A 21,851-nucleotide genomic window follows, 5' to 3' on the forward strand; every position below is an offset into this window, starting at 1 on the left:
TGGTCAAAACTACTCAGAGCTCTGATTGCAAGATGCAATGAATAAAAGACGGAAATTTTTTCAACAGTGCCTCTCCATAGTGGCAACTAAAGTCTATTATGATCTATCATTATGAACATGACTCGTGTGATCCCTGCGGCCCGTATTATTTTCGGCCTCCATCCACCCTCTCAAACGCGCCACTGACCGTCGCTCTCTCTGCAATGTAGTCTTCTTCTGCTCGATCTTCAAAATCTCTACTACCGTACGCGCAGCCTCTACATCATTCCGTAGATAAAATGCCTTGATAAACATCTTGAGCATCGGCTTCGCATGCTTCTCAAACGATATGTAAGGTGGAAGCTTCGACAGCGTGAGTGTTCCACTGGTGCGCAGAAGCGGAGTGCTGAAGGGCGGATGGGAAGGAGAGTGAATCCCTGCGGGGTATCCACCACGAACCATGTGGTCGAACAGCGCACGTAAATGTTGATGATCGAATGCAGTCCTCCAGACTATCAACGCCTTCAGGATGATATTGACAGTTATCCTGTCGGGCGCAAACTGCTCGTACTTCACGAGGTTGTCGAGGAGTCCCAAGAGCTTCCGGACACGCCTGCCGTTTCTCGGGACCGGACGTGTAACGACACCGTGCAAAAGCGTGTTGCCTAGGATCGTCCGGCTTTTGGTGTCCACCTTGCTTGCAACACGACTGAAAGCGACCTTTGCAGCATGCGGTCGCCTAGCGTATATTAAACCTTGCAGAACTCTGTTGTATACCGGGCCACTGCTCATACCGCTCTTGAATAAAGTCCCCGCTGCCCAGAAACAGCCACCTCGAAATAGGGTATGCGACTTGCGCCCTGTGATAAAAATATTCGTGGATATGCGTCCACTAGCTGTCACACCGAGGCGTGTATTGACCATGTGACGAAGGTTAGGAACACATCCCCGGTGTGTGCCAACTAAAATTTTCTGGATTCGCAACGCGCAGCGGAATTGCCTGCGGCGCAAAAAGAGGTAAACTAGCCGCAACAAGAACGAGAATTGAAAGAAGGCCGGGTAGAATTTGATGACGTTAGCAATAATAGCCGTAGTCTGGAACCCACTGCCCCGAGTGCATAGCTCGGCTAGAAGAAGCTGAAGATGCCCACGGAAGTGAATGGGAGGAGGAGAGATCGAGTAGAGTTTGCGGAGGGAAATCCCAATGTCATCGATCAGATCAGTGTCATAATGTTCATTCCTCGTCTCCTTGAGAAAACGAGCAATACTGCTCAGGAGGCCTCCCACTTGTATTCGAGAAAATCGTTCATGCTTAAGAAACCCCACAGCATGAACAGGTGGGAGTGCCCTAGCTAGAAGATATGCGGTATCGACATCGATGTCTCGTCCACTGCGGACAGCGATGTTGTACAATGCGTGGGCGAGCTCAACATTACGATGAATGAGGTCCTTGACAGCCGCAGACATTACAACACTTTGTTGTTGCACGTCAGTCGAGTAGGAACTCAACGTCTTCATGATGAATTCCGCTCCACACCCACGGACTTGCATCAATGTAGCAAGATGCATCGCTGCCATTGCTGCTAATTGGGGTCCCTCTACGGTGTCCGAAGAATCGCCGGTCCAAAGTCCGAAGTTTATACTCGACTCCAGGTACGCTGCAAATAGCTTCGGATCCACTACTGCACCAGAGAGGCGAAAAAGAGAAGTCGTAACAGCACGTGAAATGAGGGTGGGGGGTGATTCATTAGACATGAGGTGCAGCCAGGACTCATGAAGAGAACGTATCATCTCTTGAATACGTCCGCGGAGAGCACGATCGTGAAGAAGGGCTGGACCCGCGGCTCGCGTAACCTCTTCGAGAATCGCAAGGGCAAACAGGGTCTGCCATAAGGATGCATATCCATCCAAAGGAAAATCAAGCGATGAAATAGCAATTCCACTGCCGTTGCAGCTATACAGCAGCGAACACAGAAGGAGATTGCTTCGCCGATGGACTAGTGGAACGTTGGATGAAAATGCCTCGTGCAGCAACTCCGTAATGGCTTTCATATGGGGGGAGGGACTTGGTATGGGCAACGGAAATACCGAGAGAGCGGATGTGAAAGTGGTAGCATCAACAGGTACAGATATAGAAGCCCCCGCAGTGCCCCCACATGGCGACGGAAAATGAGTGACCCGGATTGAAATGGCTGATAGGATAGATTCCAAAAGCGCGGTGTCAGTGTCATGAACTATCCCCAGTAACACTTTCATAACTTTCGCATGAAGAAATGGATGAGTGAGAAGGATGCTGGTTATCGCATCAATGGCCCACTGCTTGTGAAGAGGGTCCGTGCTCGACAAAAGTGCTGTCAAATATGGAACGTGAACATCTGGATCGAAAACGTGTCGAGAAAAGTGGAGGTATTGTTTTCGGGCGCGGAACAGAGTGCGATCAAATTTGTGGGTGTCTGCTCAAATTAATTAGACCGAGCTATGAACGAACGTGATAGATTATCTTACAACCGGGCTGGCCATCTTTAGAGGGGGAAAGGCTCGCCAACTCCGCTCGCATCATCCAATATCTATCTGAATGCGCCAGTGCCATGCCCCTCTGGCGCTTGAATGATACAACCTCCTTCACAAATGCCCAGTAGTCACGAGATACAGGACTATCTTTCACATAAGGAAGGAGTGGACTAGTATACACACATGTTCTTGTCGAGTCAACAGACAAGGACCCAAAAAGACCAATTAAAGCGCTAAGCATTCCTGAGTCGAGCTGCGACAATTGGCCCCGTGCTTTTGCTGAGATGTAAAAAGAATGAATAGTATTGGGTGTCGGCCTCCTGGAAGGGTCTGGAAGCAGGGTAGAGGACGTCAGGATTTTCCGGAGAGCACTTATAGCGCGAGTGCTATTGGACGGGCCAGACTCCTGAGGATCTTCTGATGTCATGAGAGATTGCTTGCTCTTGTTCTGAGTCCCGGTACTGCGGTGCAAGCATTCTTGGACATGGGCGCTAGCAGAAGACAGTAACCTAAAATTGAACGACGGTCAAGGTCACGCGTTTGATATTATGAAACCAAAACTAAAAACCTGATTCTTTGAGCTCCGTCGACGCCGCCCAACACTCGGACGGTCGACAGACAGCATCGCAACATTCCATGGCATGGACGAATTGGGAACACGACGCGTTACACGTCACGTTACAAGGTGAACCAAAGGATCGGAATTCCCCGGCGGACTCGAAACCTTGTTTTTTGAACTGCAAGGCATTTCCCGGTCGATCGAAACTTTAGCGGGAACACCGGATACACATATTCACATTATCCTCATCGTCGGTCGCCTTGAAAAATCCATTGGCACGCTGCTGGTGCGTAGTGCTAGATGAGAATGGTAATTTTGCTGACAGACATTCAGAGGTCAATCGGGAGGCACTGATTTTTACTTAAAAACAATCACATCTGTATATTCATGTGAGTTAACATAACTTATCACCCTGTCTTGACATTTCAACTAGTGCATCAGAAATCACAATGGGTGCTACTCGCGCGCAAAAGGAAGTTTACTTCGTCAAACTAAAGGAACTCATCTCCAAATATTGTGCGTTTCAATAGTTTTATTTATCCAACGATCCTTTTTTGAAAAACGCGCCTGCAGCCTCCATCTTCATCGTCAACGTTGACAATGTCAGCTCCAACCAGATGCACCAGATTCGTGTTGCTCTCCGTGGCAAAGGTGTCGTCTTGATGGGCAAGAACACCATGGTTCGCCGTGCTCTTCGTACTATCCTCTCGGAGAACCCCCAGTTTGAGCGTCTTCTTCCCCACGTCAGGGGTAACATTGGGTTCGTCTTCACCGACAAAGAGCTCAAAGAGGTCAGGGACATCATTGTTGCCAACAAGATTGCCGCCCCCGCCCGTGCTGGTGCTTATGCCCCCAAGGATGTCTTCGTCCCTGCCGGAAACACCGGTATGGAGCCCGGAAAGACCTCCTTCTTCCAGGCCCTCGGTATCCCTACCAAGATCGCTCGTGGTACTATTGAAATCTCGGCCGAGGTCCAGGTCGTTACCGCTGGTAGCCGTGTCGGCCCATCCGAGGCTACTCTCCTCAACATGTTGAACATCTCACCGTTCACCTACGGTATGACTGTCGTCCAGATCTTCGACTCTGGAAATGCGTTCGCTCCTGAAGTTCTCGACATCGACGAGCAGGTGCTCATCGACCGCTTCTTGTCCGGTATCCAGACCATTGCTGCCATCTCACTTGCCCTCAACTACCCCACCCTCGTCTCGGTCACGCACTCCCTTGTCAACTCGTACAAGAACCTCATTGCTTTGTGCTTGTCCACCGACTACATCTTCGAGGGTGCCCAGAAGGTCAGCTCAAATTCGATTCATTTAATATCGAGATGCTTCAAACATACACACTGAAAATGCTGACTTTAACGGATGCACAAATCTTGTTTCTGAATTTTTGCCGAGTTTACCGTGCTGAACAACGAAGCTAATTCTTCACGCAGGCAAAGGATTACTTGGAGAACCCTGAAGCATTTGCTGCCGTTGCTGCACCTGCTGCCGCTGAGGCCGCACCCGCTGCTGCTGAAGCTGAGGCTGAGGAGAAGGCCGAAGAGAAGGAGGAGTCTGACGATGACATGGTAAGTTGCTCTTGGTCTGCACAAATGGAAATAGCCCTCACGCGCTGGTCTACAGGGTTTCGGTCTCTTCGACTAGATTACGCATCATGTCATGTTATGTACTGTCACGCATATCGTCTAATGCACATGCAAGCTGATAAGAAGACTCACTCGTGTTGATCAAATGATCCCCATAAATATATATAAGTCAAATGAAGAAGATTGCAAGGCGCCTATTCATACTTCTACGTAGACTTTACATATATGGCTTGGAGATAATCATCCTTCATCGCTACACGTTGGATGATGTGTGCGTTTCTCACTGGCTTTTGCAGTACGGGCATAAAAGTCAGGGACTGATGGATAGTCCAAACTCGGACTAGCGGGACCGTGGTGCAGATTCCCATACGGTCATGACGCAGGACAGTGGAGTGTAGGCAGCTAAAACTCAACCCACCGTCATCCAGGGTCAATCGACAAGCGTCTCCAGCCATCGATCTAAACATATTTCGCGATAGGACTTTGATCACACAAACGTTTGCCAGTCTTCTCGCTGCCCTTCTACCATTTCATCACGAGAGATCCGATAATCACCCGTATTCGGCCTCTTCTGCATGTTTCCAAAGAGATCTGTTCACTTATAAATTTCATCTCTCCATGGCACCCTCTCTCTTCCCAACCTCCGCCGAAAACTTTGCAGATATGGAGGGCAAACATCTCATCGTCGTCGCCAACCGTCTACCCATCACAATCACGAAAGATGCTTCAGGCGAATACCACTTCAAAATGTCTTCGGGAGGGCTCGTATCAGCCCTCTCCGGTTTCAAGAAGTCATTGAGCTTTACCTGGATCGGTTGGCCGGGCTTTTACATTCCACCGAAAGACAGAGCTTACGTCGACAAGCGTCTAATGGAAGAATATTCTTGCCAAGCTGTATATCTTGACGATGACGTCGCAGAAGGGCATTATAACGGCTTCTCTAACTCTATTTTGTGGCCATTATTCCATTACCATCCAGGAGAAATGAACTTTGATGAGGAGAATTGGCTCATGTACCGTCAGGCCAACTTCCGATTTGCGGAAACAGTACGCTCGCAAATCACACCCGGGAGCATGGTATGGGTGCAGGACTATCACCTTATGCTCCTTCCCATGATACTACGCGGCCTCGTTGACGGTTCATCCGGAGGGGATTACCAAAAGCAAGAGCTGACGAAGATCGCGGAAGGTATTGAAGAGGAAGTTAATATCTCCTCTGAGAGAATACCCGACGTCAAGATAGGGTTCTTCTTGCACACACCCTTCCCCAGCAGCGAAATTTATAGGTAAGTGATCTTCCTTTATTGCTCGCTTACCCCGCTGACCCTGCGTCAGAATCCTCCCTGTTCGTCGTGAAATTCTCCTGGGTGTCCTGTTCTGCGACCTGATTGGCTTTCACACTTACGACTATGCTCGTCACTTTTTATCTTCTTGCACGCGCATCTTGGGCTTGCCCACTATGCCAAATGGTGTTGAGTTTGAAGGTCGCTTAGCTCACGTTGGAACATTCCCTATTGGCATCGAACCTGCTTCATTCATCAAGGTATGCATCAGGACGTAAAGTTACATGAGTCATTAAAGTTAACAACGTGCAGAACCTAGAGAAGGAATCCGTTAAATCTCGGATCGCTCAACTGGAACAGCGTTTCAATGGTGTCAAAGTCATCGTTGGGGTTGATCGTCTCGATTACATCAAAGGCGTTCCCCAGAAACTACACGCCCTCGAACTCTTTTTGACGCAGCACCCTGAGTGGATCGGTAAAGTTAGTGTGGGATTGTTTGTGAATACCTGTTTGACTTACTCGCATCACCAGGTGGTGTTGGTCCAGCTTGCTGTGCCGTCTCGACAAGACGTCGAAGACTACCAAAACCTACGATCGACGGTAAACGAGCTCGTCGGTCGCATCAACGGTCAGTTCGGTACGGTCGAATTTATGCCGATACACTTCATGCACAAGAGTCTACCGTTCGACGAGCTGTGCGCTCTTTACGCAATTAGTGACGTTTGTTTGGTGACGAGTACGAGAGATGGAATGAATCTGGTAAATCTTCTCAGTTCTTCACCTGCGGGGTGATGTTTCTGACGTCATCACCATCAGGTCTCGTACGAATATATTGCTTGCCAGCAGGCTCGTCAGGGTGCAATGATCCTCTCCGAATTCGCCGGAGCCGCACAGAGTCTCAACGGATCAATCGTCGTGAACCCGTGGGATCCTCAACAAGTCGCTGACGCGATTCACGAAGCTGTCACGATGGATACGGAGACGCGTGCCGAGAACCACCGCAAGCTTTTCAAATACGTCAATAAATACTCCGCGGCCTTTTGGGGCACGAGCTTCATCAAGGAGATGGGCAAGTTGAAGCAAGACGATGTGGACAAGGAGGGACAAGCTGAGTTGAAGCCCAAGAACGACGAAGGGGCTGGTAGCGACCTCGTTGGGGGACAAGTGCCTACGCCACAGGTGGTAAGCCCGGGTGTATAGACGATCTGGGAAGGCAAGTATCATAACTTCTATTTAGGCACCAGGTCGGATGATCGCGTTGCACACTTTACGCTTGACTTGGGGCGCTATACGTTGGTTGTTCCATATGATTATTCCATATCTTGAGTGGTTTTCTAGAACATAGATGGGGTCCCACATTACTTGACGCTGGAGAGTAAAGTAGTACATAGTAGCATGAGGTGAACACGTTTTTTTCTGGTATGCATGCCTGCGGCCACTCGTTTCATAAACGACTTCGAGAACAATCTCAAGTTCGCAAGCGCGAGCTGGTGACGAGATATCAGGGGTTGGTGGATGAGCGCTCCGGAAGCGCGTACGTACGTCAAGGATTCTCTGTAGACTTTCGAGAAAAGCGTCAAGTTGCTCGCCGTTCCTTTAAGAAATGAATTAGAACCATGATGGGTCCAATTACCTGATTTAGTAACGAGCGGCTCAGGGTTTGCCATTGTTCAATCTTCCCGAGTCATCTGAAAGAGCTTCGACAAAAGCCCTTTGACACGAAACGGGGCGTAGGACCTGTCACCCTCATTCTCAGCGGGTGATCCAGGATCGTAGCGTGAATATTGTGAAGTGGCAGACTTGGTTGTCAACGGGCAAAACTTCGAAATCAACAAAGGGGCGTCGAGGAGTCAGCTGAGCTGAACGCGTTTTTTTTTGTGTTTCCAGAATCCATGCTTCTTCTTGAAACAAGCTTCCAAAAAGTGAAGCAGTGAGTGACAAGACTCCAATTTTGTCACCGGATGTTTTCCATTGTCTTGTCGGCGTAACGCGCATGTTGGAGTCATATGCTCGATCGAATGGCTTGGGATTTAAAATATGGCTTAACCCTCCAGCGCAGCATCGCTGTTAGATAGCTCCGAACCAGTCCCGTGGAACGGTGTACTGACGTCGAGCTTGTAAAATGGTAAGTTCATGAATGGAGAGCCCAGCCCTTGCGGATGTCTCAAAATGCACACGCCCAAATACCGTTCCATTCACCGCCACTATTAGTATTAGTATTAGCAAGAGTAGTAGTCACATGCATCCGCAGAGCCTGAGATTGGGATTCAGGCGGATCGGATCGCCAACCTTTTCTTATGGGCCAAGGAATGTATCTGTCAGCTGTCAGCACAGCAGAGTGATTTGAAAGGTCCTTCTTGATCGCAAAGATACGGTATGAGGATGTGTTTCCTTGGGCGCCCAGCACGTTTGAGATCCACGGGCTCCGTCCGTAAAAGTGGTGGGTCATATCCGAGCCAAAAGTGAGAGATGATTTTTGCATAGCAGGTAATGTGCGAGTCAAGAGCACCATGATGGTCGCCGATTATAACACGATGAAACCGCCATCGGTAAAGTGAAATGAGAGATTCTGATCCATTAAGTTAAAGTTAAGGTCGTGTTTGCGGGACGTGGGCCAGGTGACGCGCCTCACGCGATGGTCGGCAACCAAGCGGCAGACGTGTGCATTCCTTATTCCTGTGCAAGTTCATGTAAGAGATTTGTAGTTTTTTTTGTGTGTTCCTGCGCTAGACCAAATTCGCCAAGGATGGATGGCTGCATAATTACGTCCTCATGTCCGCGCTAGTGTACCGACTCATCGGATGCTATGTGCACCGACACCGACTCGATCAATATGACCGTAGAGGGATTGTGTGCAGAATGATTCGCAGTCCCGATGTGCGGGGTGAAAGGGGATGTTTGATTGGACTGCGCACAGTGCATGAGATAACGCCGACGGTGTGACTGTGCAATCAGCCAAGATTCTGGTAATTGGTGATGCTGTGAGGGAGGCCACATTGGCTGGTATGGATCTATTTTTTGCGCTATCTGTGGAAAGATCAGAAAATTCGACATTGTCGATAACGACAATGCTTACGGTTAAGCATGAGGTGGTAACGTGATATTGTGCCTGCCAACTAGGAGAACGACGAGGGATATGGGTTTGATATGAACAGTTAATTATACCTTGCCAGCGAAACCTTCTACTAGCATTTTCTAAACAGCAAACTCCAATGGAACAACGCTGGCAGAATATATGAAATTAGAAGGCGGGATCTTACTTTAATTGGATAATTCGGAACTAGCCGACATACGGTCCACGGCGGCTGCTTACCCTAAACGCCACAGGTTGCGGCGGCGAACAAGATCTCTGCGGTAGAGGGTTGAATGGATGTTCGGCTCGGGTTCCGGATTGCATGGCAACACCTGAGCGCGCTAAAAGTCAGACTCACGCGTCTGAATGAATTCTGCGATGAATCAATGAGGACAAGTAATCTGATTAGCTAAGCCAATATAAGAATTCCAGTTAGAAAAAATGACGGAGGTGAAAAGTCACCCCTGAAGCCAAGGAGATCTGGGGAATCACATTGGTTGTGCGTGTAAAGTAGTGTGTTGGCGGTGGGGTTGGGACGTCAATGAGGAAACGACGATGACGTCGCTTGCTCCTCGGACTGCATGTAATCCTGCAAGTGAACCAAAAAAGGACATGATTTGCGAAATATCGTCTAATAGGAAATCGTCGTCGTCGTCGAACTCGACCAGCTCGTTTCACGGTATTCAATCAATTGATTCATCCCATGGACACATGTACGTGTATTCTTGGCTTATTACACACCCTGAAAGGCCTCCTTTTCGTGCCTTAACTCATCAGAATTCTACATAGAATCTTCCAACCGCACACCACCGACACAGCCTCGTCGCTCTCTTGTCACATTCATTTATAATCCGCCTGTTCTTCCCTCTCTTGGAACTCTTTCCCGGTTCATCTTCTACTTTTCAGGTCCCATGGCTTCAGAAGGTATTCCTGAGATCGTCACAACAGACCTTTCCTCAAATCATACAGTAATCCCTTTATTCGCTTCATCCTCTACAAATCCTTCTCCAAGAATCCCCCCAGATTCAACCCTCTTGTCTCCCCACCCTCAATCTCACCGTCGAGTGTCCTTGGACTCTCGCTCTCATTCACCCTCCCCTACCGTCGTCTCATCAAACGACGGGGCTTCCCAATTCGTTCCTCCATCCCCAACCTTATCAAACCGCTCCTCGGGCCATTTCCCTACCTCGCTTTCCCTCAGGGATAACAAACCAGACGAACACAACGGTTATTCCTCATTGAATATCCTCGGTTCTTCAATGGACAACGTCTTCACTCACCATCGAAAACCTAGCAACGCAACTTTCACAAGCTCTCATGAGGGTCACGCTAGCCTCGACGAAACAGAACCAGACCACGCCAGCGGTGATTATGGCATGGTTCATCTTCATCCTGTTACATCGGATCCCACAAGCACAATGCCTTCTCCTACCCACACACATGTAGACACAGCCTCCATCATATCCAGGTCCCTACCTGCTAAATCCGTCGACAACATCGTCCAAACATCTACTTCACATAATCCAAATACTCACCCAAACCCTTCCGACAGTCGCAAATCACTTCACTCCAACCCCGACGTCCAAAAAATTGAACTCGAACAAGACGACCAGGCTGACCCTACTCCATTCAAATTCAGGCCCGTCGAGTTGGCCAGTCTTCTCGACCCAAAAAATCTCGACGCACTCGAGGCTTTAGGGGGTATAGACGGCCTTCTTCATGGCCTAGGAACTGACCCTTCCCGGGGTCTAACAACAACCGGCACCGCAGACAACAGTTCAGGTGCTGGTCTAGGCAACTCTCAAAGGCATGATCGGCAACCTTTGTCTCTACACGATCATCCTGACGTTCAAATGCCCGACGGCCCTCATTCGGCGTTAATGGAAGATCGCATGCGTGTATTTGGTGAAAACGTGCTTCCACAGCGAACGAGCAAAAGTCTACTTGCCCTCATGTGGCTCGCATTGCAAGATAAAGTGCTTGTGCGTAAATACTAAATCGGTCAAACTCAATCTTCACCTCCTCGTGTTTCAAGGTCTTGTTGTCTATCGCAGCCGTAGTTTCACTCGCCCTTGGCTTGTTTCAAGATTTTGGGACGCCTCAGACTACCGGCGAACCCCCAGTAGATTGGGTGGAAGGTGTTGCCATCATGATCGCGGTTCTCATTGTCGTAAGTTGCCTGCCCTTTTTTTTTCATCCAACGTTCAATCTTTCATAGGTTGTCATTGGCTCGATAAATGATTGGCAGAAAGAACGTCAGTTCAAGGTTCTCAACGAGAAAAAGGAAGAACGCGGGGTTAAAGTCATCCGCAACGGCATCGAACGTCTCATCGATGTGAAAGTAAGCTTGTTCTCATTCTAATTTCACGCCTTTATCATTTTTTTTTTGTGCTCACAGGAAGTCGTGGTCGGCGATGTGGCATTATTAGAACCCGGCGAAATAGTCCCCTGCGACGGCATCTTCTTAACCGGCTACAACGTCAAGTGTGACGAATCAGCGGCAACTGGCGAGTCGGATGCTATTAAAAAGGCGTCTTATGCGGATTGCCTGGCACTGAAACACGCACTGAGCGGTGACGCTCTCGGAGGGGAGCACGTATCTACCCACACGGACTGTTTTGTCGTCAGCGGTAGCAAGGTTCTGGAAGGCATCGGAAGTTATGTCGTCGTCGCAGTTGGCACGAAGAGCTTTAACGGCAGGATCATGATGGGTGTGCCATCTTTCTTTGATAACCGATACCCCGCTTAACTCCAACTCCTTTAGCCCTTAGGACGGAGACGGAACACACACCCCTTCAGTTGAAGCTCAACCTTTTGGCTGAATTAATCGCAAAGATTGGAAGTATTGCCGGCATCCTGCTCTTCTCCTCTCTGATGATCAGATTCATCGTGCAACTCGCTAAAGGCCAGCCTTCCAGGTGACGAAGCTCAATCATGGCATACGCAACTTTTCTGATTGGTGCGTTACAGGTCTGCCGAGCAGAATGGTATGGCTTTTGTCCAGATTCTCATCATCTCGGTCACGTTGGTCGTGGTCGCCGTTCCAGAAGGTAAGGGCTCTGCCCTTTTACGTCAAGTGCACTACGCCTTAACGAGCGTGTTTATAATTAGGACTCCCATTGGCTGTGACCCTCGCTTTAGCATTCGCCACTAAGAGGATGACGAAAGAAAACCTCCTGGTACGCGTCTTGGGCTCTTGCGAGACGATGGGCAATGCCTCCGTCATCTGCACCGACAAGACCGGTACGCTCACTCGCAACGTCATGTCCGTGGTCGCAGGCTCCATCGGGATCCATGCCAAATTTGTGCGCAAACTAGAACACAATCAAGCCCGCACAAACGCGAACAGAAGCCGAAGCCCACATAGGAACTCTGATGCGAAACCTCCTCGCGATGATTTCAGTATCGATCAATCAATGCTTAACACCGTTCTGAGCCGACCGCTTCTTTCGCTATTTAATGCCGCTATCGCTGTGAACTCTACTGCATTTGAGGACGTGGAGAAGGAAAGTGGGGAGCCAGTGTTCGTGGGAAGTAAGACAGAGACGGCGCTTCTAAATTTTGCAAAGGAGCTTGGGTGGGCAGATTGTAAGGAGACGAGGGATGCGACAAAGGTCGTGCAGATGTTTCCATTCTCCAGCGATCGCAAGGCTATGGGCGTGGTGGTCAAAACCGAGCATGGATATCGCTTCCACGTCAAGGGCGCTAGCGAGATTCTGACAAAGCTGTGCAGCAGCCATGTCGTTGTAGACCAGCATGGGAGTACTCGCTCCTATACTGACGACGTCGAGGTGGCGGAGATCGATGGCTTCTCGGAAGAGAACATCTCCAGGACTATCATTTTCTACGCGAATCAGACTCTGCGAACTATAGCCCTGTGCTATAGGGACTTTCCGTCTTGGCCACCACCAGGGGTGCAAGCCACGGCGATCGACGAAGTGGGTATATTCTCAGTGATATGTTGACATACTAATGTGTTCTAGGTCCCATACGATGACATCTCTCAAGACCTAACATTGATCGGAATCGTCGGGATCGAAGATCCGCTCAGAGATGGTGTTCGAGAAGCAGTGGACAATTGTCACAAAGCCAGTGTTGCTGTGAAGATGTGTACAGGTGATAATGTGCTAACGGCGCGTTCAATCGCTACGCAGTGCGGCATATACACGGCCGGCGGCATCATCATGGAAGGACCCGTCTTTCGCCAGCTTGACGAATCACAGATGCTCGAGATCGTTCCACGGCTCCAGGTCCTCGCTCGTTCGTCGCCTGAAGACAAGAAGATACTGGTGGAGAAGCTTCGTGCGCTCGGGGAGATCGTTGCCGTCACTGGCGATGGTACGAATGACGGACCCGCTCTCAAAACAGCGCACGTAGGATTCTCCATGGGCATAGCAGGGACAGAAGTAGCCAAAGAGGCGTCTGACATTATTCTGATGGACGACAACTTCTCTTCCATCGTCAAGGCGATCATGTGGGGTCGTTGCGTGAACGACGCAGTTCGGAAATTCCTACAGTTCCAGATCTCCACCAACGTTACTGCTGTGGTGATCACTTCCGTAACCGCCATCGCTTCTAGTTCTGAGACGTCGGCGCTGTCGGCTGTTCAGCTGTTGTGGATCAATATTATCATGGACACGTTCGCTGCGCTTGCGCTTGCCACGGACCCTGCATCGCCGGCGTCACTGAATCGGACGCCTGATAAGCAGACGGCACCGCTTTTCACTGTGAACATGTACAAGCAGATCTTGTTGCAGTCTGTCTACCAGATCACCGTCATCCTACTATTCCACTTCCTTGGCAACCAGATCCTGGGGTTTGCCGAGACGTCGGGCAATGACACCATTATACAGACTCTCGTCTTCAATGCGTTCGTTTTTGCTCAGATATTCAACTCGGTGAACTCGCGAAGGCTGGATCGGAGGCTCAACATCTTTGAAGGCATGCTTGACAATTGGTACTTTATGGTCATTACCCTCATCGGTGAGTCGCGTCATATCATGTCTGGACTGCACTCACGGCTGGTTTACAGAAATAGCTGTACAAGTGATCATCGTGTTCGTCGGGGGCACCGCATTCCAGGTGACGCGTATTGGAGGTCGTGAATGGGGCATCTCACTCGCCCTTGGCGTTGTATCCATCCCCCTCGGTGCGATCATCCGCCTGCTGCCCAACGGACCCTTTGAACGCCTCTTCATACTAATGCGCTTACTGCCCAAACGCCAAGGCGGTCTTCCAAAAGTTCGCCCAGAGGTTGAATGGAACTCTGCGATTGAACTTGTGCGTGATAATCTCGCCACGTTCGCTAACCTGCGGGGCGGGCGACTTCGTTCGTCTTCATTCGTCGTCAAGAGTCGTCAGGCTAGACTACACGATGACAAACGTGTTCCTCTGTATGTGCTAGTGTTTGGTTTGGCAGATTGTATCCTTAATTTTTTCTAGCCCTTCGTTGATGACCATGGTCCCGACGCTTATTGCATCTTCCATCGGGGCTGGCTGGGCACCACAATCACGCGGTACTCTATCGGACCCTGCTCGCTATGATCCCTCGAAGTCCTCTGCTGCCCTCTGGGAAGGCAGGCTTCAAATTCATCCCGATACGAAGCCAGATGATGCACTGTATCACACAAAATGGGGTCGCGGAAACCATCCGTCCGCGGTGTAGTCGTGTTGGGCATTGTTTGTTTGCTTTACGCGGACTAATGGAGGATCCCTGCCACTCGGAGGGAGGAAATCTTGCCATGCTGTGTCGTTATCCATAATCCTTTATTCCAATATCTATATCAGGCAACCAACCCACAGTCATAAACGCAGGCTGCTAGCGGAATGCCGTCGTAATCGCATCTATTCGAATCCGCTGGTCGATCGTTCTGATGGAAGGGGCCACCGGGTGACTGGATCACGGCCATCGCCACGACTGGGAAGCGTGGTGTATGTGCGCTCCACTCATCCCAATCATATCTACGATAACATAATCTACCCTGCCTTTCACGTTTGACTCCCACACTTGCGGCCAAACACGCATATGACACGCATCTGGTCGTTTTTACGCATTCTTCGTTCTGTTTCACGCACCAAACAATGTTACGGTATCCCCCTTTCACTTAACCCCTTCGTGACATCTTAAATTCGTGCGTTCACTTATATAACAATACACGCAACGAATCCACTTTGAACGGCTTCTCGCAATGTCAGGACTAGATTGACTCGACACATTCCTACTGTATCCATACTATTATTCTTATTATAAGATACACGCCCCTTTACCAATATTTCTGTAACAAATGATATATTTTTCCCCAAATGTCTATGGCTTGTCTCGTGTCAAACCGCAAGAGGTGCAGCGTGACGTTTTGGCTAGCCTGTCCATGTCAGGGACAATCGCGTTCCCTATCCTAGGCCGGGGCCCTTGTGCTCGATGGGGGAAAAGTGTACATCCGGTCACTGATCTAGCCCCATGCACAGCCCGACAGCCGTTCTGAACCATGCCATCGTAATGGTGCCGTTTCGTGAGGGATGACACATGCGCCGCCAAATGCATGCTGAAGAATCGTTCTGGAACGCGCCTCACAATGTCCTGTTGCCAAGGACCAAAAAAAAATTAATCCGTCAATTGGCACAGAGTACAACCGCGGCATAAAAAATTAGTCGATGAATTTGGAATTGTATGGAAATTCTGTACAGAACGCGACCCACGCCGACGTGCCTGTCTTGGGAACGGGCACTGGCTTGCCAACAGCGGTGGCGGACTGTGCTGCATAGGTTTAGCGGGCGGATCTGCCTTTCTCTTATTTTAACTCTTTATCAAACGGCGTCAGATTGGAGAGCGAGTGGTGGTTATTCTCAGGCCCCAGGGACCCTATACAGTTGGCACGACGCAATAGCAAGTATAGGGGCGTAGTTGTGAAGAAAAATCCAAGTGTAGAGTGATGACGGATCCTGTGTTCATAAAAAATCAGGTACGTGCGTTGTTGACAGCACAAGCATTTGGTGCACTCAAGTGCTGAGAACGCCGTTTTGTGCGTGTGCTCATGATAGACATCATGCTATCAACACGCGGTGGCATTCAGCACCAGACCGACACTCTCTGGGTATGTTTGTTCTTGGCTGTTCTGCTAGCTGCGTTGATCGAGCTCCGTGCTGGCTACAGGCGGAGACCAGAGCTAGACTAGACTTGATGAAAAAACGTTGGTGGAGCTGTGTGAATTGCATAGTATGGTCCGTGATCATGTATGAGCGAGACCAAAATTTTAACCTTGCAGTACTCAGCCAGCGGACTGCAGAGTCACCTGAGCCCATAATATTAGGACTAGGATCCGAGAAATCGATCGGCGGCTGCCTACGTCGTGGTTTTCTATGATCGAGGAAGCACTGGACTTGAAAAGCCCGAGGATAGCTATGCTCTCCCCGAGGTAATGCAAATGGTCAAGGTTAGTACAGGGCGTAGGATTGCCGCGGCTGAGAAGCGATAAACCCTATCGGTTCATGGTGGTGGTGCAAACTTTAGTTCAAGTCCATCTCCCAATATAAACACAACACCACAACGATCCTTACTTAAAATTTCTAAAAGCTTAACCAACGTTGAAATATCTTATCCGATATCCTAGCTCGTCTCTTGCTGGCAAAGTCACTTGTCGTTTTTTTAGACAAGCAGGCGTTCTACTTGCTGGATCTGACGTCATGCAGAATCAGAAGAAGATAGCAGATTCAATGTCGTCGCGCCAACATGCGGAATCAGATAACTTTAGTAATGGCGGGTTGTCGTGTCAACGCTCTATACCGATAGCTCTCTGAAGTTCTGGTTGGGTCTAGTACATGCTCAGAGTCCATGTCGATATACCCCCGCCTTCATCGCCACAGAGGTAATAAGAGAGCCTATGCTGGATCATAACGAAATACTGGGGTATCAAGTACATAGCGAACGCAGCCAGTGAGGAACAGAAAGGCAAGGAGTGTCATGACGACTGTCGTGTTTCTGCGAACGAGGACGGTGGGAGGGAAGACAGAAGCGCCGGCTAAACGTACCAAAGACGAGCTTCTCCCGAGCTCAAGCACATGGAAATGATTCCAAATGTAGTCTTACTATTAGGCATGATTTTATAACGTCATGCACACTTGCGGAAGCTGGTCGCGTCCGAGAGGACCGATGTGCGTAACATACTGGCAAAACGTACTATGGGCTGGTGAGGTAAAGAGCATAACTACTTGCGTGTTTACCCAGCGTCGACGAGAAAAAAAAGTACGTTTCTGCGGGCTAGACAGAGAAGAAAACTCAACGAGTGTCTTGCAACCCAATAACTTGTAGTATCATTGGGTCATCAGGTGGCTGCTGTATGATCGAGCGCACCAAAATTTGGTTCAGCAATAAGAGTTTCTTGTAGTCATGTATGAGTATACAAAGGAGGTATACGTAGGTGAGTCAAGGATATGGAAGGTATGAATCCAGAATAGATAGCATAGGGGAAGATCTAAGAAGACAAATGTGTCGGTAGGTAAGCACGAAGGCAGATAAAACACCAGAACGCTCGCACCTCCATGAGTGGAAAATTAGGTACGTACTATAGCTCTTTCAGCCCAGGTGTCTCCACCCATGAGCGAAGCACGTCTCCTTCCTGACCCCAAAGGTAATATATGGCCCGTCGTTGCATGACCATGACATGTTGCGGCAAGTATTGGAACAGTCCAATCATCACCAACATCGTCAAGAGCGAGAATATGATCACTGCAGACAGATCAGAAAATTAAGACATGAAAAGATGGGACTCACAGCAGAGAAGTTTCTCCCAAGGCTCAAGCATAGACAGTGCCAAGGTCGACTCGAACTTGACTCTTTGCCTCCATAAGTAGTCCTTCACCATGACGAAATATAGTTGGGGAGGGATTATAGTTGAGGAGCAGGCAAGCAAGGGTACTTGAAGATGGTTCCACAAAAGAAAACGAGTACTTGAGTTATAGTCCGCCTTTTGAGTTAATCCAATCACGCTGCCCGAGAGGGCGGCGGAAATTGGCGGAAATCGAAGTCATGATTTCTTGGCACGTGATGCGGTCCCACCTGATCAATGGGTTACGGGTATCTTGCAGTCTGTCACCGCTGCGCATCGCACGTTTGTCATGAGCCAAGTTCCTCCGAGACCGATAAAACGAAAGAAGGCCAATATCGGTATGTTTGAGTTGCAGTGGCCACCCTCATTACTAACTTTGAGTCGATTCTGTAGGTCTCTTTCGTTGCAAGTGCTGTGATAACGGCCGGCCATGCAATGGTAACGTTACTCTTAGCCATTCAGATCATTGATTGCGAAAAAGTTGACCCGCACAACACATTGTCGACTCACGCGCGGGATGCGGACGCCGTTGGCCATCGCAAGCTTTACTGCTTGCTTTGTTCACACTTGCAAGGCAATCCGCTGTTGCGCCGTGTGTTGACATGGACAATCTTTTGTTCCAGTATGTCAACGAGCTATAATATCTGCTGGTCTCGATGTTTCTTATGTGATCATAGCACGAGTGACTGTGAATCATGATGTCGGCTTGATTATTTCTGGCAATGTGCCCGGAAATCATTGGCGCAACTCAAAAGGTGATACTGGTACTAGCCCCAAGGCCGTCCAGCTATCTGCTCGTGAGGTCGCTGCATTCTAAACCATAACATCTCTGTTTCACCTTCTGAGCAAATGATTCAACATTTCCGCTCATACTAAGTACCAGGCTCTTGATGATGAAACATAGTTTTGTACATGGTGTAAGAACTACATAGAGGTACATAGGTGGTGGCGCGGAGCTGTCAGGTTTATCACCGTTGGTCGGATTTGGCAGCGAGTTGAGATAATAAAGTTACGTGGGCGGAGACAATGATGGAAGAATAAAGTACGAGAGACATAATACAGTTAAACAGTAGCCCTATGAAAATCAGCGTGAGTTTTGCAAGGGCTGCATCAAATGCTAAGAGACATACTTGACAGGTGAACGTGATGGACCCCCTGTGCCTCAATCCAGACAACGTAAAGTACACCCACATCCATCTGCCAATCAAAAACCTCAGGCTATAGCTCCTTCACACTGGCTGCCGCATGATCCATCCAGTGGTTTAGTACACGCTCGTCGCCCCAGAGATAGTATGCAATGCGAGGTAGTAGTGAGATCAACTGACTGGGTATTACCCGAGACAGGCCGGTAAAGAATAGGAAAGTGAGTAGAGACATGACGATTACTGTATGTGGATGAGTGGTTGGAGGTCGTCGAACGTGGAATACTCACCGAAAACAAGTTTCTCCCAAGGTTCCAGACCACATATAGCAAAGGTGGCTTCAAACATAGTCCATTGTTTCCATGCATACGCGCTGAGTGAGTTGCATCGAAAGCCAGTGGTATCCCTGGCCAGCGGGGGTGGCTTAAAGGGGCGGGTCATACTGTGCAAGAAGGAGCAATAGTAACGATATGGTGAGATACACCCCAATGTCATCAAATTATATATACGTGAACTATTGAATGTAGGGTTATTTTTATCGGTGGGATGATCTCGGCCATCATCATCGTGGTAACCAACCAAAACACGCATATTAATAATTCCCGTTTCTTGCAATTCACAGACTCATTGCAAATGCCAACAAAGAGATATAAAGATAACGCTATCCAATAGCCTCTAGGACACACTCATCAGAGACAGCTTTCACACACACGTCACCACGGTTGTCGTACACAGCTCGTCGTCTGTGTTGTTGTCGACATGCCATACAATCGAGAGCATCACTCGCAGCCGTCGTCGTCGATGCAAGGCATCGTGCCCTAGGTCTGGCTTTTCGAAGCTCATCTCTTTCGAACTCCGAAGCAGTATCATTGGTGCCTCATGCATTGCTGGATCGTTAAAGGCATCAGTTACGTTGAACGCCACAGTGGCTACACATGATGGGTCACGATGACGGACCGCTAGAACAAGTCGAAGCCATCCGCACAGATGATGATCAGATGGATGGTGATGAAGAGAAAAATATAGCTAGCAAAGTTTCAGTGGGCAAGGACTCAGGGAGCGTCAAGATTGCCAAGTTGACTGCCCGCCTCCTGGCGTTAGTACTAGTATGACTCCCTCAGCTTCAGTACTCACCCATTTTATAGGCAGCGCTTTGGGGGGATTCCAGGAGTACCGGTTGGGGCTAAATGGGAGGATCGGTGTGTATCTTCATTCTCATTTGATTCAGTTGAATTCATTTGTTCGTGTCTTTGCAGCCAAGGGTGTTCTCATGCTAGTGTACACCGTCCTTTGATGGCTGGCATATATGGCACTAAACACACTGGTGCCTTCTCAATTGTCGTTTCGTGTCACTACAAAGATGACAAGGATTTTGGCGATACGATGTAAGCACCTACCACACCGCTTCATTTTAAAGCGTGACCATTGTATTCTGAGCCTTACGGGTATATAGCTACTATACAGGTACAGGTGTGTATTCACAACCTAGGTTCCACTATTGTATGCCAACGTGGTAGCGTCAGGGGGTCGCAAGCGGTGGTCTGATAGCTGTCCTCCGAAGCGTGTAGGTCATTTTCTTACTCATATAGCGTGATTATTCATTTAAAATTCTGAAGCTCCGATTAGGTCCGCAGGTTTTTGATCAGCAGTGGTCAGATTCAGGAAACGAAGCACTTGTCGTGAGTTTTTCTGTCTTTGAACGTGAGATCCCCAAATGACTGCAAAACAGAAATCGCGTGACACAGGCAACCCCGTGCGCGTCGTCCGAAGCTACAAAGTACTTTCCGATTTTGCGCCTGCCGATGGCTATCGTTATGATGGTCTGTACACTGTCGAAAGTGTAATGTTATTTCCCTTATCTATGGAGGATGCGCCAGAACTGATGCTCAAACCTTCAAAGGCATGGAAAGAGAAAAATCCTCAGGGTCTGGATATCTGTCGCTATAGGTTAGAGGTAAGTTGCATTCTAAATCATGGGGCTCTGATTAGACTGATGATGTATCAACAGAGGATTCCAGGTCAACCTCCCCTGCCTCGTCGTTCGCCTGGAGGTACCGATCATGAGCCATCTCCCACCTCCGTAGCTACATCAGATACTGCCGTCTCGCCCTCACATACGTTGATCAGCCGTAAGCGCAAGACTGAGCCATGTTCACCCCAAGATGATCCAACGATCTATGCCGATGCGGCGTCTAAGAAGTGCAAACTCGCCGACCAAGCGCCGCCCCAACCATCGTCGTCTTCACCATCATCATCATCATCTGCCGTGCAGCCACAGGTTTTGACGCCGGTCCTGATGACTATTGAAACCCCGCTGCAGAAGCACAACCAGCGGGTGCAGAAGGAGTTGCAGAAAGAGAAACAGCAATGCTTCTCTGGAACGAGCTCTTCCATGAAGACACCTGTGAAGAGGCGACCTAGCATGTGGACCAGCCAATCCAAACCCAATAGCCTCATATGGAGACCCATGCGGAGCATCTCTTGCGATGAGAATGACGAAGATACCGATATAACACTTGATGACGAAGACATTGATATACCATTTGATGAGGAAGATGAGGAAGATCTACTACTCGAGGACCTCGAAATCACGGCGGCTTCCCTATTTTCATCGCTCTTATCCCCGTCGCCCTTCTGAGCGAGTCATCAAATACCTATTATATACCGGGTGCTCTGCTTTCTTGCTTTCAAGACCTCGAATCCATGTTTCTCATTCACTTCGCCCATCTGGTAGGACCAGTCACGGATGTACAGTACCCTTTTTCTGTTTTCTTGCTTTGAGGATCATTTGGAATGTCTGCCTGCTGATACTGCTCTACTAGGTCTGTCTACGTTTAGTTAAACTCGTGTCTGTAGCCCCGTACTTGCGCAATTCAGGAATTCACGCAGAACTA

General features: G+C 49.1%; 7 protein-coding genes across 7 annotated transcripts; 4 read left to right on the top strand and 3 right to left on the bottom strand.

Annotated features, from left to right (window-relative positions):
* Positions 1 to 47: 47 nt before the first annotated feature.
* Positions 48 to 3,191, bottom strand: HD556DRAFT_1420757 (uncharacterized protein). The gene is made up of 2 exons (XM_041304470.1): positions 2,485 to 3,191; positions 48 to 2,432 (listed from the first exon to the last, which is right to left on the bottom strand). The coding sequence occupies exons 1-2, from the start codon at positions 2,915 to 2,917 to the stop codon at positions 97 to 99; spliced, it is 2,769 nt and encodes a 922-aa protein (XP_041153192.1). The 5' UTR covers positions 2,918 to 3,191; the 3' UTR covers positions 48 to 96.
* Positions 3,192 to 3,498: 307 nt separating this feature from the next.
* Positions 3,499 to 4,695, top strand: HD556DRAFT_1249422 (ribosomal protein L10-domain-containing protein; the record flags this gene model as incomplete). Its single annotated transcript, XM_041298844.1, has 4 exons — positions 3,499 to 3,565; positions 3,623 to 4,341; positions 4,485 to 4,619; positions 4,675 to 4,695. The coding sequence occupies 4 exons, from the start codon at positions 3,499 to 3,501 to the stop codon at positions 4,693 to 4,695; spliced, it is 942 nt and encodes a 313-aa protein (XP_041153193.1).
* A 280-nt stretch (positions 4,696 to 4,975) lies between these two features.
* HD556DRAFT_100372 (glycosyltransferase family 20 protein) lies at positions 4,976 to 7,199 on the top strand. Its single transcript, XM_041295846.1, has 4 exons — positions 4,976 to 5,923; positions 5,973 to 6,180; positions 6,233 to 6,679; positions 6,737 to 7,199. The coding sequence occupies exons 1-4, from the start codon at positions 5,256 to 5,258 to the stop codon at positions 7,118 to 7,120; spliced, it is 1,707 nt and encodes a 568-aa protein (XP_041153194.1). The 5' UTR covers positions 4,976 to 5,255; the 3' UTR covers positions 7,121 to 7,199.
* Positions 7,200 to 9,904: 2,705 nt separating this feature from the next.
* On the top strand, positions 9,905 to 14,658 carry HD556DRAFT_1314064 (Ca-transporting ATPase; the record flags this gene model as incomplete). The annotated part of the gene is made up of 10 exons (XM_041300882.1): positions 9,905 to 10,975; positions 11,029 to 11,163; positions 11,212 to 11,334; positions 11,392 to 11,704; positions 11,758 to 11,911; positions 11,964 to 12,043; positions 12,105 to 12,931; positions 12,977 to 13,976; positions 14,026 to 14,386; positions 14,436 to 14,658. The coding sequence occupies 10 exons, from the start codon at positions 9,905 to 9,907 to the stop codon at positions 14,656 to 14,658; spliced, it is 4,287 nt and encodes a 1,428-aa protein (XP_041153195.1).
* A 2,438-nt stretch (positions 14,659 to 17,096) lies between these two features.
* HD556DRAFT_1420784 (uncharacterized protein) lies at positions 17,097 to 18,046 on the bottom strand. The gene is made up of 2 exons (XM_041304471.1): positions 17,761 to 18,046; positions 17,097 to 17,715 (listed from the first exon to the last, which is right to left on the bottom strand). Exons 1-2 carry the CDS (start codon positions 17,849 to 17,851, stop codon positions 17,552 to 17,554), a joined length of 255 nt encoding a protein of 84 aa, XP_041153196.1. The 5' UTR covers positions 17,852 to 18,046; the 3' UTR covers positions 17,097 to 17,551.
* Positions 18,047 to 18,766: 720 nt separating this feature from the next.
* Positions 18,767 to 19,720, bottom strand: HD556DRAFT_100134 (uncharacterized protein). The gene is made up of 3 exons (XM_041295837.1): positions 19,248 to 19,720; positions 18,946 to 19,200; positions 18,767 to 18,890 (listed from the first exon to the last, which is right to left on the bottom strand). Exons 1-2 carry the CDS (start codon positions 19,546 to 19,548, stop codon positions 19,034 to 19,036), a joined length of 468 nt encoding a protein of 155 aa, XP_041153197.1. The 5' UTR covers positions 19,549 to 19,720; the 3' UTR covers positions 18,767 to 18,890; positions 18,946 to 19,033.
* Positions 19,721 to 21,769, top strand: HD556DRAFT_99987 (PUA-like domain-containing protein). Its single transcript, XM_041312230.1, has 9 exons — positions 19,721 to 20,053; positions 20,103 to 20,156; positions 20,214 to 20,342; positions 20,411 to 20,427; positions 20,481 to 20,525; positions 20,584 to 20,636; positions 20,687 to 20,797; positions 20,858 to 20,911; positions 20,966 to 21,769. The coding sequence occupies exons 1-9, from the start codon at positions 19,893 to 19,895 to the stop codon at positions 21,593 to 21,595; spliced, it is 1,254 nt and encodes a 417-aa protein (XP_041153198.1). The 5' UTR covers positions 19,721 to 19,892; the 3' UTR covers positions 21,596 to 21,769.
* The last annotated feature ends 82 nt before the right edge of the window (positions 21,770 to 21,851 follow it).

Source organism: Suillus plorans (assembly GCF_016647745.1).
Source record: "Suillus plorans strain S12 chromosome Unknown HD556scaffold_105, whole genome shotgun sequence".
NCBI classification, from domain to species: domain Eukaryota; kingdom Fungi; phylum Basidiomycota; class Agaricomycetes; order Boletales; family Suillaceae; genus Suillus; species Suillus plorans.

Excerpts from the sequence above, each read along its gene's own strand:
- HD556DRAFT_1420757 (XM_041304470.1), bottom strand. The coding sequence starts at position 2,917 with ATGACATCAGAAGATCCTCAGGAGTCTGGCCCGTCCAATAGCACTCGC. Across the intron at positions 2,433-2,484 it reads TAAAGATGGCCAGCCCGGTT|ACACCCACAAATTTGATCGC; the intron begins GTAAGATAATCT and ends TAATTTGAGCAG.
- HD556DRAFT_100372 (XM_041295846.1), top strand. The coding sequence starts at position 5,256 with ATGGCACCCTCTCTCTTCCCAACCTCCGCCGAAAACTTTGCAGATATG. Across the intron at positions 5,924-5,972 it reads CCCAGCAGCGAAATTTATAG|AATCCTCCCTGTTCGTCGTG; the intron begins GTAAGTGATCTT and ends ACCCTGCGTCAG. Across the intron at positions 6,181-6,232 it reads AACCTGCTTCATTCATCAAG|AACCTAGAGAAGGAATCCGT; the intron begins GTATGCATCAGG and ends AACAACGTGCAG.
- HD556DRAFT_1420784 (XM_041304471.1), bottom strand. The coding sequence starts at position 17,851 with ATGGTGAAGGACTACTTATGGAGGCAAAGAGTCAAGTTCGAGTCGACC. Across the intron at positions 17,716-17,760 it reads TTGGGAGAAACTTCTCTGCT|TGATCATATTCTCGCTCTTG; the intron begins GTGAGTCCCATC and ends ATCTGTCTGCAG.
- HD556DRAFT_100134 (XM_041295837.1), bottom strand. The coding sequence starts at position 19,548 with ATGCGTGTTTTGGTTGGTTACCACGATGATGATGGCCGAGATCATCCC. Across the intron at positions 19,201-19,247 it reads TTGGGAGAAACTTGTTTTCG|TAATCGTCATGTCTCTACTC; the intron begins GTGAGTATTCCA and ends ATCCACATACAG.
- HD556DRAFT_99987 (XM_041312230.1), top strand. The coding sequence starts at position 19,893 with ATGATGGGTCACGATGACGGACCGCTAGAACAAGTCGAAGCCATCCGC. Across the intron at positions 20,157-20,213 it reads GGGGCTAAATGGGAGGATCG|CCAAGGGTGTTCTCATGCTA; the intron begins GTGTGTATCTTC and ends GTGTCTTTGCAG. Across the intron at positions 20,798-20,857 it reads GTCTGTACACTGTCGAAAGT|GCATGGAAAGAGAAAAATCC; the intron begins GTAATGTTATTT and ends AAACCTTCAAAG.